The sequence below is a fragment of the Corvus kubaryi genome, unplaced genomic scaffold (genome assembly GCF_017639235.1).
Source record: "Corvus kubaryi isolate FWS band 111438036 unplaced genomic scaffold, C.kubaryi_AGA036_p1.0 42691, whole genome shotgun sequence".
Classification (NCBI taxonomy): Eukaryota; Metazoa; Chordata; class Aves; order Passeriformes; family Corvidae; genus Corvus; species Corvus kubaryi.
Genome location: NW_024581250.1, coordinates 2,239 through 17,914, shown reverse-complemented (window position 1 = coordinate 17,914; position 15,676 = coordinate 2,239). Strand labels below are relative to the sequence as shown.

Genomic DNA, 15,676 nt, shown 5'->3' with positions numbered 1-15,676 from the left:
AGATTTAAAATGGCATCTTTTTGGTAGCAGTTTCCTTTATCATACATGCTTTTCTTTTATTTATTTTGGTTTAATAAGAGCTGTGAAAATATTTAAACAGTAGGAAGGATTGACTCCATAATCCTGGGAGGTTTACAAGGCTGATTGATGGCAAGAAAAATCAGCATTGTCTTTTGTTATCAGCGTCACCAATGTTCAAAGGATTAAATTATTTCTACTACCTTCTCATTAGTCCACTGAAGTACTGTCCTTTTCCCTCTTGCATATCATGGAATCATAGAAGAATTTGGGTTGGAAGGGACCCTGAAGTTCATCCCGTTTCACCCCCTGCCGTGGGCAGGGACACCTCCCACTGTCCCAGGCTGCTCCCAGCCCCAATGTCCAGCCTGGCCTTGGGCACTGCCAGGGATCCAGGGGCAACCCCAGCTGCTCTGGGCACCCTGTGCCAGGGCCTGCCCACCCTCACAGAAGAATTTGCTCCTAACCATCTGTCATAATTCACATTGAAATGAATGACATCATTTGGCCCAAGACTTTGCTCCTTTCTAAGAATTTGCACAGATACAACTTTGGGATTGTCCATATTCCTGTCCATGTGATTTTGCTGGAGACAGCTTGACCCTGCTACGTGCTACTGCCTCATTCCTTGTCCAGTCTGTGTCATCCCCAATAATCAGCAATTATTTTTTAGGAATTTCCAAATCCCTAACGGGACACAACTTTGTTTTCCTGGACACAGATAGTGGCAGGCCCACCATTCACACATGCTCTGTGTGGATGCTGGGATGTTCCACAAATGCATGCTGGCAAAATGATCCATTTCTGGCTTCCCAAACCTTCAGAGCTGTCAACCAACAAGGAAAAAGAAGCCAAATTCCACCATGATCTTTTACCATCATAAAGTAAAGCTAATCTCTTTCACTTGCAGGTAAGAAATGCATGTCTTCATTCCTTTTTTTACTGGTTTTTCAAGAAGGAAGTCGGAAGGAATGGAGATGTGTGCACTTTCTAGATCATTCCAGGAAAGCAAACCAGCAGATATTTCCTCTTGGCTCAGTCTGGTCCCATTTTTTTGGCCACGCCCATCTTAGACCCGACTAATTTCTGCCCTAGTGCAGGTGTATAAAGGACTGACTTATTTCCCAGCCCTGCCAGTGCTGCAGAGATGGCAGGTAAGATCAATGCATTTTCATTTTATAGCTGTATTTGATATTTCTGGTGTGGATATTGGTGCATTCCATGGGTGAACCCAAGGAGATGGGAGGCATAGTGCAGTGTTGGGAGCTGGTGGTACTTCATTCCTCCTTCTCCCCTGATATGTATTTAATTTATTGTGAAAAGTGAGCAAAGACAGTCTGATTTATGCCTCATGCAGAAATATCCTGCAATATAAGGTTGCAAGGAATAAGCAGCTTTCAATCCCCAAGAAGATGGTCCAGGAATTTTCATGGAATTTAAAGTTAAGATAACCTCTCCCACTGTGAGAAATCTGTTAGTTCTTCCAAATTTTGTCTCTGTCTGGTTCTAAATAGCTAAAATGTTGGCTAAATTACTTAAAATAGATCTAGCTGCAACCTTTGGGTGAAAAATCTCCATTCAGGGAAGGTACTGTGCCACAGGGGGAGACACTGGTGGAACAGATCATGCACATTTCTGCTGTTAATGTGAAACAGGAATAGAGACGGATTTCAGGGAGCAGCAGGAGGACTGGCAGGGGTGGTTGAAAGACTGATGATAGATGTGGCAGCTTGTTTTGTTCAACATCAGGACAGAGGGGGCAGAGAGGGATGTGTGGGGTCAGGCTCCTTTCCATCAGCTGCTTGCGGACATTGCCAAAGACAGGACACCAGGACACCGCCCTCTTCCAACTCACTTTCCCAATATTCTCCATCACTGAGGCTGGACTGTACCTGTCTGCCTGTTCCTTGGCAGCTACTCAGCCCGGTTTGCTGAGGGTCCCACCACTCAGAGATGTCCTGGTGTCCTGCCAACACCTACAGCCACAGCCACAGCCCGAGTCCCACCGACAGATTCCTGAATCCTGAAAGAGATATTGAAACCAAACATGTCAATCTGTTCTGACCCCTCAGTGAAGCCCTGTCCATCGAGGATTTTATGTTGCATTTCTCTCTAGGCACAAACCCAAGGATGACTCTCCTGGGATCCATCATCACCCTCTGTGCAGTTGGAGCAATGGGCTTCTCAGGGAATGGTAGGTTCCTGTTTGTCCTTTGGCTGCTGCTCTACTGGAAAGGATGTGAATCAAAACTCAGTCTGAGCTCCCAGTTAGACACTGCTTCAATAAAGAACTGAAATGTCCTGTAGATTGATCCTCTAACAATGAAGTTGATACCTGAGAGGTTTGCCTAAGGAAACTCCCTATTTAACCAACAGCCAACCCTTCCATGCATAAATCATCCTTTTATGACAGGGAACCTGGGGCACAGATTGTGTCTTTGGCTTCTTCTGTGCACTTTCCCTGGGGAAATATCTGGAGCCCCAGGAGCGGCTGAGGGAGCTGGGAAAGGGGCTCAGGCTGGAGCAAAGGAGGCTCAGGGGGGACCTTGTGGCTCTGCACAAGTCCCTGACAGGAGGGGGCAGCTGGAGGGGTCGGGCTCTGCTGCCAGGGAACAGGGACAGGAGGAGAGGAAATGGCCTCAAATTGTGCCAGAGGTTTAGATTGGATATTGGGGGAAATTTCTCCATGGGAAAGATTAGGAAGCCTTGAAACAGGCTTCCCAGGGCAGTGGTGGAGTCACCATCCCTGGAAATGTTCAAAAAACCTGTGTATGTAGCTGCTGGGGACATGGTTCAGTGGAGAACAAAGCTCCTGGTGTATGTTATAATTGAGTATCCTCAATTTCTGCTTTTTCTTCTTTCATTCTTTTGAGCAGAAGTCTCAGAGGTGCTTTCAGATTCGTCTCTCCTGAGCATCATTACTGAGGCCAGGCAGTTGGTAGACACAGCATATTTACAGGCTCGGAAAAGGTGAGTTCTTCCTGCATGATGGCCCCAATATTTTAAAGCAATAAGATTAAATATATGTGTGTTTTCTCTCTTTTCCAATGCATATTTATAATGGAGAAGCCTTAGTGCCAGGGCTCTCCTTGTCATAGCTAGAGGGATCCTTTTGCCCAGTTTGGCTGGATTCTGGTCCCAGAGCCACCAATCATGACCCCCAGTACTGTTTCCTCACCTACCGTGCCACGGGCACCTCTCGCTGGTCCATAGTGGTTCAGACATGCTGAACACGTGTGAGTCCTCTCCTGGCAGCCAGAGTTCTGCCCCTCTCTGGAAGGACTGGAACTGTGCAGATGGACACCCTGTCCCAGATAAGTGTCAGTGGAAGTCAAACCCCAGCTATCCTCTGTGATTGTCCCAAAAGGCTGGTTCCAGGCAGTGGGAGGATTTGGGAAGGAGTCGCTCTCCACCCATCCTGCAGAAGTAGCAAGACACAGCCATGGGACCAGAAAGAGATGGAACAGGAGCAAGGTTTGTCCCTCTGTTCACAGAATACACCTTGCAACATAATACAGGTAAAATCCTATCCAGTCACAGTTCATTGATCTGGATTTCCTCATGATAGAACAAAATTTATTGTGACAAGGAAGTGTGACTGCAAAGTTGAAGTAGGGGATTACAATGATTTGTTTGCCAAAACCATCTGAGCTGATGTGCTGATGTGCAGACAGCTCGTCCTACTGGGCAGGGCTGCCTGCCACCCTGCAGGGTTGTCACAGCTAATTACACCCAGTCCAGCATGACAGAGGAGCTCTGAATTCAGAGAAGGTGCTTCATGGAACTCTTCTATGTTCAGCTTAAAGAGAAAACTGGAGGAAAAGATTGTCAACCCAATGGATTTCCTGAAGCACCTAAAGGACCCAATAGGAAAAACCAGATCTGCAGTCCGTGCTGCTGATTACTTGGAAACTACTTTGAAACTCCTCAAAATGAAGCTGCATCTCTCTGGGGAACAGAGCTTCAATGTCACAGGTAATGTGATTTAGACCAAAATGTCTTACAAAGAGCTAAGAGCAGGAAATGTGCCACAGCAGGTGGCAGAGAGCAGCTCTGCCAAGACCCAAAAAACCGGGGATAAAACTGTTCCCCAACAGGGGAATAGATTTTAAGGATGCTCAGAGACAGACCAGACCCCCCAGGTGTTTTATTCATCATCTTTGAGAGTCCATCTCTCCTATCCTTGTGAAAACAGCCTAACAATGCCTGTGACAAACCTGGGACAAAACCCACTGGAGGCTCTAACCACTGAAAACCCTCCATCTTCCGCTTCTGCTCCTCACACCTGGGTTGTACTGCTCTGCAAACTCATCGTTTTGTTCCCAGCTGGGGTAACACCTTCCTGGTGATGATGCTCCCCACATTCCCCTGGAATGTTGCTGCATGCCCACCCAGTTTCCCTAGTCCAGAGGGGACGGCTGAATCACAAAAGGGTTTAGGCACCAAATTAACAATTCCAATCCAGATGTGTTAAATCCACAGCTCCGATTCAGCTGGCTCAAATGTTGACCTAGAACACTTAGAAGCTGAAACAACAAAAGAAGAGTAGGATCAGATGTTACTTTTCAGGGTTTCTCTTTCAGACCTGCTAAGCAGGAGACAGAAGGAGATGATTTCCAAGGGCACTGGCTGTGACTACCAGACTCGTTCCATTAAATGCCCGGAGAGGGACTTTTACCGGACCATTACTGGGGAGTGCAACAACAGGTAGGATTTATGTGTGGACAGGGAGAGTCTCAAATCCGTATTCTGACCCAGGGTAGATGATTTGTGAGAGTGCCTTTTGACTGAGCAAGAAGAGTGACATGCTCAGTTTAATGAGCCTGTAACAGAGGATTCATTTCTACCTTTGCCTGGCAGGAAAAAGATGTAATTTCTTGAAAATCTCAGATTTGCCCCCACTGTCCTTCATGTGCTGCTTTGGATGAAAGAAAGGACTTCTTGGGGTGGGGGCAGGTAAGAAGGTGAGGAAATTTTGAGGCTAAGGCTCAACCTCTCATTTTGCTGGAGGCTACAGGAAATCACCCCTGCACTCTTCCATAGGGATAATACTCATTTCCCCAGCTGAGTCAGATGATAATATTCAGCTATTGATGTATCTGTGTGATGAGTAAGGATGGGAATTAAATAAGACTTTAATTCTTGGCTCTTCCAACTTTGTGTATTGTACATCTTTCATCTGAGAAAATTAGTTCTTCAGCTTTTTGCACATAGTTTCCCTCCATGTTCAAAGCTGGGATCAAACTTTTTTTTTTGACCAGAAAATGACCAAACTCCTACTCTGACAATGGCGGTCAAGGCTCTCTGTCCTGCTGTGCCAGCACCAGCCCCCAAATCTGAGAGGGATTTGCATCCAATGTGCATCTGGCATGAAACAGATGTACCAGATGTGATGACACAGCACAGCTCTGCATCAGTGTGCGGGGAGCTCACGCTCACTGGGGTTTTCCAGTCTGTTCCCATGGAGTCCAGGGCCTCCAGCCCCACAAGGACAGCAGTGTCTGTCTGCCCAGGGGGGGTGTGGCGTCTCTCTCACTGGGGATATTCCAGAACTATCTGGACACAATCCTCTGCCTCATGGTCTGAGATGACCCTGCCTGAGCAGGGACATGGGACCACGTGACCCCAGTGGGGTCTCTTCCAGCCTGACCCATTCTGGGATTCTGTGTTCATGCTGATTTGAGGCTCAAGGTAGGGTTGTCCTTGGCCTTGTTGGGCTGTGGGAGAGATGAGGGGCCACTGGGCTTGAGGGATCCCTGTGGTGTCAATATTTTCCCAAGGATCTTGCTCAGTTTGAGGCACACACCAGGAAGAATATTTTGCCTGCAAGGACAGTAATAAAAATCAGAACAAGAACCTGGTGGTTCTGAGTCCTTAATACTCGATGGAATTGCTTCGGCTCTGGCAGGGTCATTTTCCTAGGACACGCTCTTATTTCACGGCACACTGCTGTAAACACTGGGTACTCCTCTCCTTTTCCAGTGCAGAATCACAGAATCATTTCTGTTGGAAAAGACCTCCAAGACCATCAAGTCCAACCTTTGACTCATCCCCACCTTGTCAACCAGACCAGAACCCTGAGTGCCACATCCAGTCATATAGACAGGCATTGCCTGGGTTTTGTGTCTGCAGGGCCACAGATCATTGGCTCAATCAGAATTATTGGTCTTCTGAACACAAAATGCTGACTTTAGTGATTCTGACTTTTCAGAGCAGTGTAAGGCAACACAACAATGGCCACAACTGCAGGTTGAGAGGGTCTGTGTAAAAACTTCCCCAGGGGGCAGCCTTGGCACAGATCCCCACAGAGGTGGAGAATCTTTATCCTTGGAAGCTTCCAGCCCCCAGCTGGACAAGACATGGCCACCCTGACCATGATGATGGCCCTGCTGTGAGTCTGATTTTGAGAGGCCAATGAAGACAGAGGTGGTACAGAGATTTAAATGCCAAATAAAATTAATGTAGGTTTAAATGACAAATAAAATTGATAGAGTGACACAAGGCACCTTTTAAAAAAAAGTTGGTTTTTCTCCACATCAATAGCCTTGGTATAATTTGCTTCTTGGTGTTTTCCCAATCTCACCCCTGTTACCAGAGTGCTCATATGTGGAATAAAGGACTGTGAAATGTTGGTCTGTGCAAGGCTGCTGATGTTTGAAAAAATAACAGAAGTTGTTTTTCTGCTGATGCTGCAGAAATCACTCCCACCTGGGGTCCTCTAACCGCGCCTTCGCACGCTGGCTCCCGGCCCTGTACGAAGATGGAGTGTCTGTTCCCAGAGGAGCAAGTGAAGGAAAGCGCTACAATGGATTCCCACTCCCACTGGTGAGAGTTGTTATCCTGATCCAGCCATGAGCATGGGCACTGCCCTCCCTGCACCTGTCAGGAGGGAAGCAGTGACAACATCTAAATTGCTTGATCTTTGATCTCAGGAGCTGAATTGAGGCTGCTTTTCCGCAGCTGAGTTATGGCTCAGGTTAATATTTTTTGTTGGAGACAGACATGAGCAAAAAGGTTGTGGATGCTTCCCTAAGCAGTTTCTAAAGTGTGCGTCCCAAGGATTGCTGCAGTCAGTGTGCTCAAGGACACCAGGAGGTTTGTACAAACCACAAGGCTTGGGAGCTCCTCAGCCACGTTCTTGACTTTCTGGATGTGCACGAACAAGTTTCAGCTGGAATGGGCTTTCCATGAAGCCAGGTTTGGCTGAAGGGCTGTGGAGTCTACTTTTACTCCTGATTGGATAGAGCTGGGGAATGACATGGAACTGTTTAATGTCATAATTAATTCTTAGTAGCTTATCTAAGATCATCTTGTGCATGATCTACAACCACCTGAAAGGACTAGGTTGGCCTCTTCTCTAAGGGAACAAGTGACAGGACAAGAGGAAATAGCTTCAAATTGTACTAGGGGAGGTTCAGGATATTAGGAAAAATGTCTTCCCTGAAATAGGGGTTAAGCATTGGAGCAGGATCTTCAGGGCAGTGGAGGAGTCAGTCCCTGGAGGTGTCCAAAAATCAGGTAGATGTGGTACTTCTCGAGATGGTTTAGTGGGAATGAGGATACTCGGTTGAAAGCTGATGATCTTGGAGGTCTTTTCCGACTTTCGTGATTCTGTGATTCCAAGATCTCACGGGGGAGTTTGAGCGAGATGCAAATCCACCATGGCAGAGACAGTCACATACATTTTCATTTCGGTTTTCTGCAGGTTCGAAAAGTATCCAACGAAATTGCTCACACGGCCAACGAGAACGTCACCGCAGACCGGCAGCTCTCGCTGGTCTTCATGCACTGGGGCCAGTGGGTCAACCACGACATAGACCTGGCCCCTGCCAGCGGGGAAGGAGCCAGCCTGGAGCTCCAGTGCCACACCAGCTGTGCCTTCAAGCCCCCCTGCTTCCCCATTAAGGTACCCTGACTCTCACCCATCCCACACTCTCACAGCAGCAAAAATAAAACGGCGGGACTTTCTGAGGCATCACTTCACTCCTTTGCTTTAGTTCCCCCCCGACGATCCCCGGATGCTGAGCTCCGACACCTGCATGCCGTTCGTCCAGTCCGCCTCCGTGTGCAATCCCGGCACGTTCAGCCGGGAGCAGCTCAACGCTGCCACGTCGTTCATCGACGCCAGCACGGTGTACGGCAGCGACGACTCCCTGGCCAGGAGCCTGAGAAATCTCACCAACCAGCTGGGCCTGATGGCCGTGAACCAGGATTTCATGGATGAGGGGCTGGAACTGCTGCCCTTCGAGAACACAACGCACAGTGTTTGTGTTCTCACCAACAAGAGCGCCAACATCCCCTGTTTTAAAGCAGGTAAGGTGCAGCTGGGGGGTTGTTTTCAGTGGGCCATAAAATCAAAAAGGGTCAAATATCTCCATATAGGATCCTTGTGGGTCCCTTCCAACAGAGAATATTCTGTGATTCCGTGATATTTGAATGAGGCTCTTCAAGACATGACTACATAAGGTGAAAGACAATGGATCCTCCCCACAGTTAGGAAAAAAAAAATCAAGCAATAATTGATTAATTAACATAAAAATTATTTTAATTTCCCAGAAGAATTACAGCAAATTGTTCTTCCTTTATAAAGTCTTCTCAAAAGCAGGAGAAATTTTCAATAGAATAACCAACAGTGCTTAAAACTTCTCAGGGACTTTTTTACTCCTACCTAGAATTCACCATTCATGAACTGAATGCCAGTTGTCAGCTTGTCAGCACTGACAGGCTGAGAAAGTTGGGGCTGTGCGGCCTGGAGAAGAGGAGGTTGTGTGGAGACCTCACAGCACCTTCCAGGATCTGAAGGGACTACAGGGAATCTGGAGAGGGACTGGATCAGTGACTGTAGTGGGAGGACAAGGGGGAACGGCTTCACACTGAAAGAGAGTAGATTAAATTAGATATACGGAAGAAATCGCTCCCTGTGAGAATGGGGAGGCCCTGGCACAAGGTGCCCAGAGAAGCTGTGGCTGCCCCAGCCCTGGGAGTGTCCGGTGCCAGGCTGGGTGGGGTTTGGAGCAGCCTGGGATGGTGGAAGGTTGAAATGGGATGGGCTTTAAAGTCCCTTTCATTCTGTGATTCTATGATTCAGTTTTCAACCCAATCAATACTAACAATTAAACACTCTTAAGTAATCTAGTTGATTGATTAACTAACCCACCCTACATCAGCAGAAAAGTCTAGAAGTTTGTCTGAAATTTAAACAAACCGAGGACAAACACAGAACTTACTTAAATTTGAAGTGATCCATCATAGGCATAATGTTAAAAAAAACCATTATAAATGTGAAGCATGCAAAATCAATCATAGGAATACAGAGTGTTCCCATTTCCTCATTCTCTGCATGCTGAGAATGAGGAAATGGGAAACCTTGCTGAGTGAGGAAATGCTCAGTGCTTCTTCCATCATCTTACAGAGGAGTGAGATCTCTCCCTGGGTCCCCTCCAGCCTTCATAGAATCACAGAATGGTTTGGGTTGGAAGGGAGCTTAAAGCCCATCCTATTCCACCCCGTGTCATGGGCAGAGACACCTTCCACTATCCCAGGGTGCTCCAAGCCCTGTCCAGCCTGGCCCTGGACACTTGTAGGGGTGGGGCAGCCATAGCATTATCACCAGGAACATCACCACTTGTTACTTGTCTGTCCTAACACAAAAACCTGCTTCTGAAATTGAAAGCAATGTACAAAATCCCCAAAATATTTTCATTTTAGGTGACAAACGCGTGACAGAAAACCTGGGACTGTCTGCAATGCACACTCTCTTTGTCCGAGAGCACAATCGCTTGGCTATGGAGCTGAGGAATTTAAATCCCCACTGGGATGGGGAAAAGCTTTACCAGGAGAGTCGAAAGATTGTGATTGCCATAAACCAGGTACTGATCACTGTTTGCTGTTTATCATCCACACACTTAGGAGTGGTTTTTCCTCCAGGCAAAAGGAGGAAAACCATGCTTTGTAAAATCAGTGCAGTTATTTGTGGGAGATGGAAATTGTGAATGAGGATAGTCCATCTGAGACAGCATGGATATCCAGAGCTTTTTTATGCATCATATTACTGATTTATCAATTATTTATTATATTTAATGTATAAATTATTTATTAGATAAAATAATTTCACATTTAAAAATGATTTAAATCCATTATGCCAAACTTTTTCCATTGCTACAGCTCTTTTTTCTAAAGATCTTAATGAGTTCTGCTGCAGAGTTCGTTCTCTGCACTTGGCTTCGATGGCATGTCTGCTGCAGCTGCTGGTAACGTGCTGTGCTCTCGTGCTTTTTCAGATCATAACCTACAGAGATTACCTCCCACTCCTGCTGGCCGAGGAGAGCAGCAAGTGGATCCCTTCGTACAGTGGTTACAATGAGAAGGTGGATCCGAGGGCCTCAAATGTTTTCTCCCTGGCTTTTCGATTCGGCCATACGTCGGTGCAGCCTTTTGTGTCCCGTTTGAACGAGAGCTTCCAGCCTTTGGGTTCCTTCTCCCATGTCCCTCTGCATTTGACCTTTTGTGCTCCGTGGAGAATTATAATGGAAGGTAAGAACATGGAGCAGTGGTCCTGGTCTGGTCCTGAGGTGGAGGTCAGCTGGTCAGGCACATGGAATTACAGAACCCCAGAATCATTTAGGTTGGAAAAGATCCCCAAGACCATCAAGTCCAACCTGTGACTGATCCCCACCTTGTCACCCAGCCTAGAGCACTGAGCACCATGTCCAGTCATTCCTTGGACACCTCCCAGCTCAGCAAGGCCTGACAATGGGAGTGCTCCACATCCACTCAGATGGTGCAGCTCCTCCTGCTGCTCCAGGAGGCAGGAGACTCCCTGTGCCCAATGCCAGTCCACCAAAGTCTGTGTCAATCAAAACTCTTATATCCCCCTGCAATCAGGAGACATGGACAGAGGGTGATGCATCCAGTTTAATTGAGCTAAAGCAGCATTGTTCCTTCCTAGAGGTGCCCATCCCTCTTCCTGGCTCTAACTGGAGTTATGGGGTCCTGCTATTGCACAGCTGAGATCTCCGGACATGAGTCTTTCCAAGGAAGACAAATGTCTCTTCCAAAATAGGTTATTTAACTAATTATGAGAAATATAATTACACGTGTGCAGCCAATTTTCCTGTGTTTTGCTCATACCGTCTCCTTAATTGCTATGAAAAAGACACGGACAATCACACATGAATTAATTCTATCATTACGTTTAATGTTTTTTAAAGATCTGTCATCTAATAGTGAATTATAAACTAAATCCATTGCAAATCCTAAAACCTTGGACAGAGCCCCCAGGCACCAGGACATGCTGCGGCCTGGCAGGCTGAGGAGCAGACTTGGAAAGGGACTGGTGGGCAGCAAGTGGTTTTAGGGCTGTGGAAGGAAAAGCTGAGGGATAGGGAGGGATAAGGAACTCAGTTACTATGAGAGGCTTTGTTTACTGGCATCTGCAGACATGTACAGATTCATACAGGTACCACTGTGAGGGTGGGCAGGCCCTGGCACAGGGTGCCCAGAGCAGCTGGGGCTGCCCCTGGATCCCTTGGAAGTGTCCAAGGCCAGGCTGGACAGGGCTTGGAGCAGCCTGGGACAGTGGGAGGTGTCCCTGCCCATGGCAGGGGGTGGAACAGGATGAGCTTTAAAGTCCCTTCCAACCCAAACCATTCCACGGTTCTGTGATTCTGTGATTCTGTGATTCTGTGATTCTGTGATTCTATATACACATGGTGAAATGAAAATATGGAGATGAAAACCCCACCCAGCCCATAACAGACTGTTTCAGCTGCATGAAAGGGACCACCAAAGCTGCAGATTGGCACAAAAAATATTTCCTTGCTTTGCAATGGCTGCAGGAGGCATCGACCCCCTGATCCGGGGCATGCTTGTGGATCATGCAAAAGTCATGAAACAGAACCAGCTGCTCGTTGAGGAGCTCCAGAACCACCTCTTTGAACAGACAGAGGTGATGGGTCTGGATCTAGGAGCCATGAACATGCAACGGGGAAGAGACCATGGCCTTCCAGGTAAGGAGACACAAGTCCACACCTCCTATGAATAAGACTTTTTTCCTTCTGCTGCTTATGAATGAACTGAGCTTTTTCTATACTAATGGGAAGAAACCTTGATTTAAGGGTGAAGGATGGACAGACAGTCAAGCTCAGGGGAAAAAAAGGTCTCTGTATTATAAAAGTCTTTTTCTGAGACATTTAAAACAAGGGCAAAAGGCTTAGAAATCAAAGATGATATTTGGGATAATGTAAGAAAGCAGGTGAGAGACAGTGGTGTATTGCAAAGAGAGAGCATGTGTGGTTCAGAAGGTACAGGCACAAGTGACCAAATTCAGCTTTCACATGGGCTTGGGCAGGTCCCCTGGGCTTTGTTCTTTGCTCATCAATCTTGTCTCGTGTCCCAGACAAGCCAGAGTTCTGAGCAGAAGTGCCTTGCACCCACAGGTGGGACTGCCCCAGGTGCTAGAGAAGAACAGGTGCTCTTGGGTTAAACATAGCTAGATTTCCTCTTTTCTAAGAATTTTATCTGAGAAATTTGGCCTTCCAAGGCTGCAAGGACTGATGCATTCACCCTCAGCAGTAGAAAGATGTAACCACCAGGATGAGCTGCAGTCATAAAGACAACCCAAACTGTTAGTTTAGTGTACATACAAGAAGGACCTTTGAAAATGTGATGATTGTTGGGACTGCCTGGACAATAGTGCCTTCCAGATCCTTTAATGCCATGAGAAGAAGCAGGGAATGCCTATGGGCCAAGAAAGGTGTTGTAGAGACGTGGTGGTGGGTCCTGGTCATCTGCTGCTCCTGCTCTTGCAGGTTACAATGCCTGGAGGGGCTTCTGTGGGCTCTCCCAACCCCAAACTGTGGAAGAATTGTCTGAGGTGCTCGGCAATCCCAAACTGGCCAAGAAGTTCATGAATGTGTATGGGACACCGTACAATATCGACCTCTGGATTGGGGCAGTTGCAGAGCCCGTGGTTCCCCAGGGCAGAGTTGGGCCCCTCCTGTCCTGCATTATTGGCACCCAGTTCAGGAACCTGCGTGATGGGGACAGGTGAGAGATACGTTCCCTGTGGCATTTTTTAGGGGGGAAATGCTGACCTTTCCTGTGACATATTAATCCAACCCATCTACAGCATTCCAGTGAGTGCTCCCAGCAAGGCTCACCCCTTGATTTTAGCCCAGTTACCAAAGGACTCTTTTTTGCAGCCTGTTTCTCCAGATTCACATGGCTGAGGAGCACCAGCTCCAGACCATGGGGGTCTCTGCTGTGGTCTCTGCCTGAGGTGGCTTTTGCTCTCAGGGCATAAAGGGGAGGATAAATCACTGCATCCCAGCAGGCTGCTGATGCTGTGTGGAAGAGGCAGGCTCTCTGCACTGGCAGAATCCAGGTCTGGCCACACTGGAGACACCTCTTTCTAAAAGGGTGCTCCTGGAGAATCAAGATGGATCTAAGCACCGTTCAGACTCACCTTGGTCAGGTTCCCATCTCAGCAAGTAACCAAAGATTATAAACTGCTTCTGAAAATATCATTGCAGATTCTGGTGGGAGAACCCCGGAGTTTTCACTCCACAACAGTTGCAAGCTTTGAGAAAAATTTCAGTGTCGAGGGTGATCTGTGACAATACTCATATCAAAAAGATACCCAGGGATGTGTTCAAGATCAACACTTATCCTGAGGACTTCACTGATTGCCAAGAGATCGACGTGCTTGACCTCTCACCCTGGAAAGATGAGCCGGAGAGTGCCACAAAAGGTACCAGTGGTCTGAGATCAGTCAAAAATAATAAATGCACTATGAGGTTGCTTCCATGCCTAAAAAATGAAAGAATTAAGGTTTCCACAGTGACCCTGCCCCCAAAAGACAATGACTGTCCATTTAGCCACACTCAGACAGCACTGGTGGCAGACAATCCATCACTTTCATCATCCCTTATTCCCTGCCCCTTCCTTTCAAGAGGATGGGAAATCCCTCAAAATCCAGTCTGTTCTGGACTTTGTGAATGTTTCCTGTGATGACCTTATTCCAGGACAACCACAGTCTTTCCTGACAGGAAAGGTGTTGATGAAAAAATCAACTAGAATTAGCCAACCTGCTCCAAGGTCTTACTCTGCTGCTCCAAGTTCCTGCTTTCCCCTCATCTTCCCCAAAGCTTTAAATCAGTTTAAGGTGTATCTGGAGTAGTTTTGATACTGTATGGCCTCACACACCAGTAGCTGAACACACATGGCCAAAGGTTGTGATGTGCCACAGTAAAACAGTGTCTTTTTCTGTGAGATGTGGACACTCAGTGTCCTACTGAAACACTTTTGATGAGGGCTCTCCCAGCTGAAATGATGTGGGAGAACGGATACTTGAAGAATGGACTGGCTTGGATTCTTTTTCTTTCTGACAACCCATTTACAGATGATCACAAAACCTGGGGATCACCTACACTGTCCTTCTGCAAGGCACAGATCACAAAGCATCTCCATGCAGTTCCTGTATTGAGTTTGAGTAACCATTTGAGGGAAACACTGTTGTTTAAGACAGATACTTGCACTTAAAGGCTAAATTATGGTGGCTTCACCCCATTCTTTAGCTGAGTCCAGCTAAACAACAGAGTTTTTTTCATTTATTTTTTTATCGTAGTCTTACGGTTACTAAAATGTGCTGAGCTGCTTCCTGTGGCTCCTTTCTCACCAGGCTTGGAGGAAGCCAAAGTGTTTGTGTAACCCAGAGAGAGTGAAATTCCAGGACTAAAAGCAGTTGCTAGAAGTTTAACCTTTTCCAATGGAAAGAAATTGCCCCCAAACCACTCATTCTAAGGCTGGAAGCACCACCGTGTCTCAGAGGTGCAAGGATACAGGGACGACAAAAAGGTGGAGGAAAATGGTGTGTCCAGGGAAGACTTTCTGCCTCTCAGCAGCTTTTTCTGCTTCATTGACAGTGTCTAATCTTGCTCATCAGACCAGCGTTGGAAACCCCTAATGGTGGCACCGAACTGCTCCTGGGAAATTCCTGCCTGGACATCAGGCTCCGCTGGCTGCTGTTGACTGAACATCAGCACATGGTTTCCCAGAGGGGAGCTCAAGACTATGTCATCTGTTTTATTTCCTGTAATGTGATTTTTTAATATAATTTCTTTCTAAAAACTTCCAGTAATGTAAGTCTTCAGATGGAAGGACAATGATATTTTATTTTCTGTTGCCCTAAAAAATTGATCAGAGGCGTTACGACTCTCTAAATTGTAATTATGACAAGTTTTTTTACTTCCCATACTGAATGGGTGTCAAACCTGCAGGCTAGCATGCTTGCATTGCAGAATCAAATTCCTTATCCTTTGTACCTGCTCAGAAATCGGCACATGCATGTAATCTTCATCAAAACTTTCCCAGTCTCCGGGTTTTGCACAAGAGAAGAAGCTGTTTTGGCTGCTTCTAATCAGCAGTGAGATTTTCAGCCATTGAAGACGCTGCAGCAGGGCAGCTGTGCCTTGAAGCCTTGAGACAAGTTTTACTGAAATCCTACAGTGAACCTGTGTGGTTTGGGTGTTCTGGGCAGTAATAAAACACATCCTGGGCACTCACCTACAGCTGGCATCCATGACAGGCTGGGGGCAGAGGGGTTGGAAATCATTCCATCAGAAAAGAGCCTGGGGGTGCTGGTTGACAGTGGCTGAAC

The 15,676-nt window shown here is 46.9% G+C and overlaps 1 protein-coding gene across 1 annotated transcript; it reads left to right on the top strand.

Annotated features, from left to right (window-relative positions):
- Positions 1-2,138: 2,138 nt before the first annotated feature.
- On the top strand, positions 2,139-15,393 carry LOC121672214 (myeloperoxidase-like). Its single transcript, XM_042044789.1, has 13 exons — positions 2,139-2,212; positions 2,895-2,988; positions 3,818-3,993; positions 4,602-4,725; positions 6,714-6,843; positions 7,724-7,924; positions 8,016-8,331; positions 9,727-9,887; positions 10,299-10,551; positions 11,856-12,026; positions 12,828-13,065; positions 13,551-13,768; positions 14,943-15,393. Exons 1-13 carry the CDS (start codon positions 2,149-2,151, stop codon positions 14,981-14,983), a joined length of 2,187 nt encoding a protein of 728 aa, XP_041900723.1. The 5' UTR covers positions 2,139-2,148; the 3' UTR covers positions 14,984-15,393.
- Positions 15,394-15,676: the final 283 nt, after the last annotated feature.

Bases quoted from the DNA above. Each gene is read 5' to 3' on its own strand.
- LOC121672214 (XM_042044789.1), top strand. From the start codon at position 2,149: ATGACTCTCCTGGGATCCATCATCACCCTCTGTGCAGTTGGAGCAATG. The intron at 2,213-2,894 runs GTAGGTTCCTGT...TCTTTTGAGCAG, and splicing joins AATGGGCTTCTCAGGGAATG to AAGTCTCAGAGGTGCTTTCA. The intron at 12,027-12,827 runs GTAAGGAGACAC...CTGCTCTTGCAG, and splicing joins AAGAGACCATGGCCTTCCAG to GTTACAATGCCTGGAGGGGC.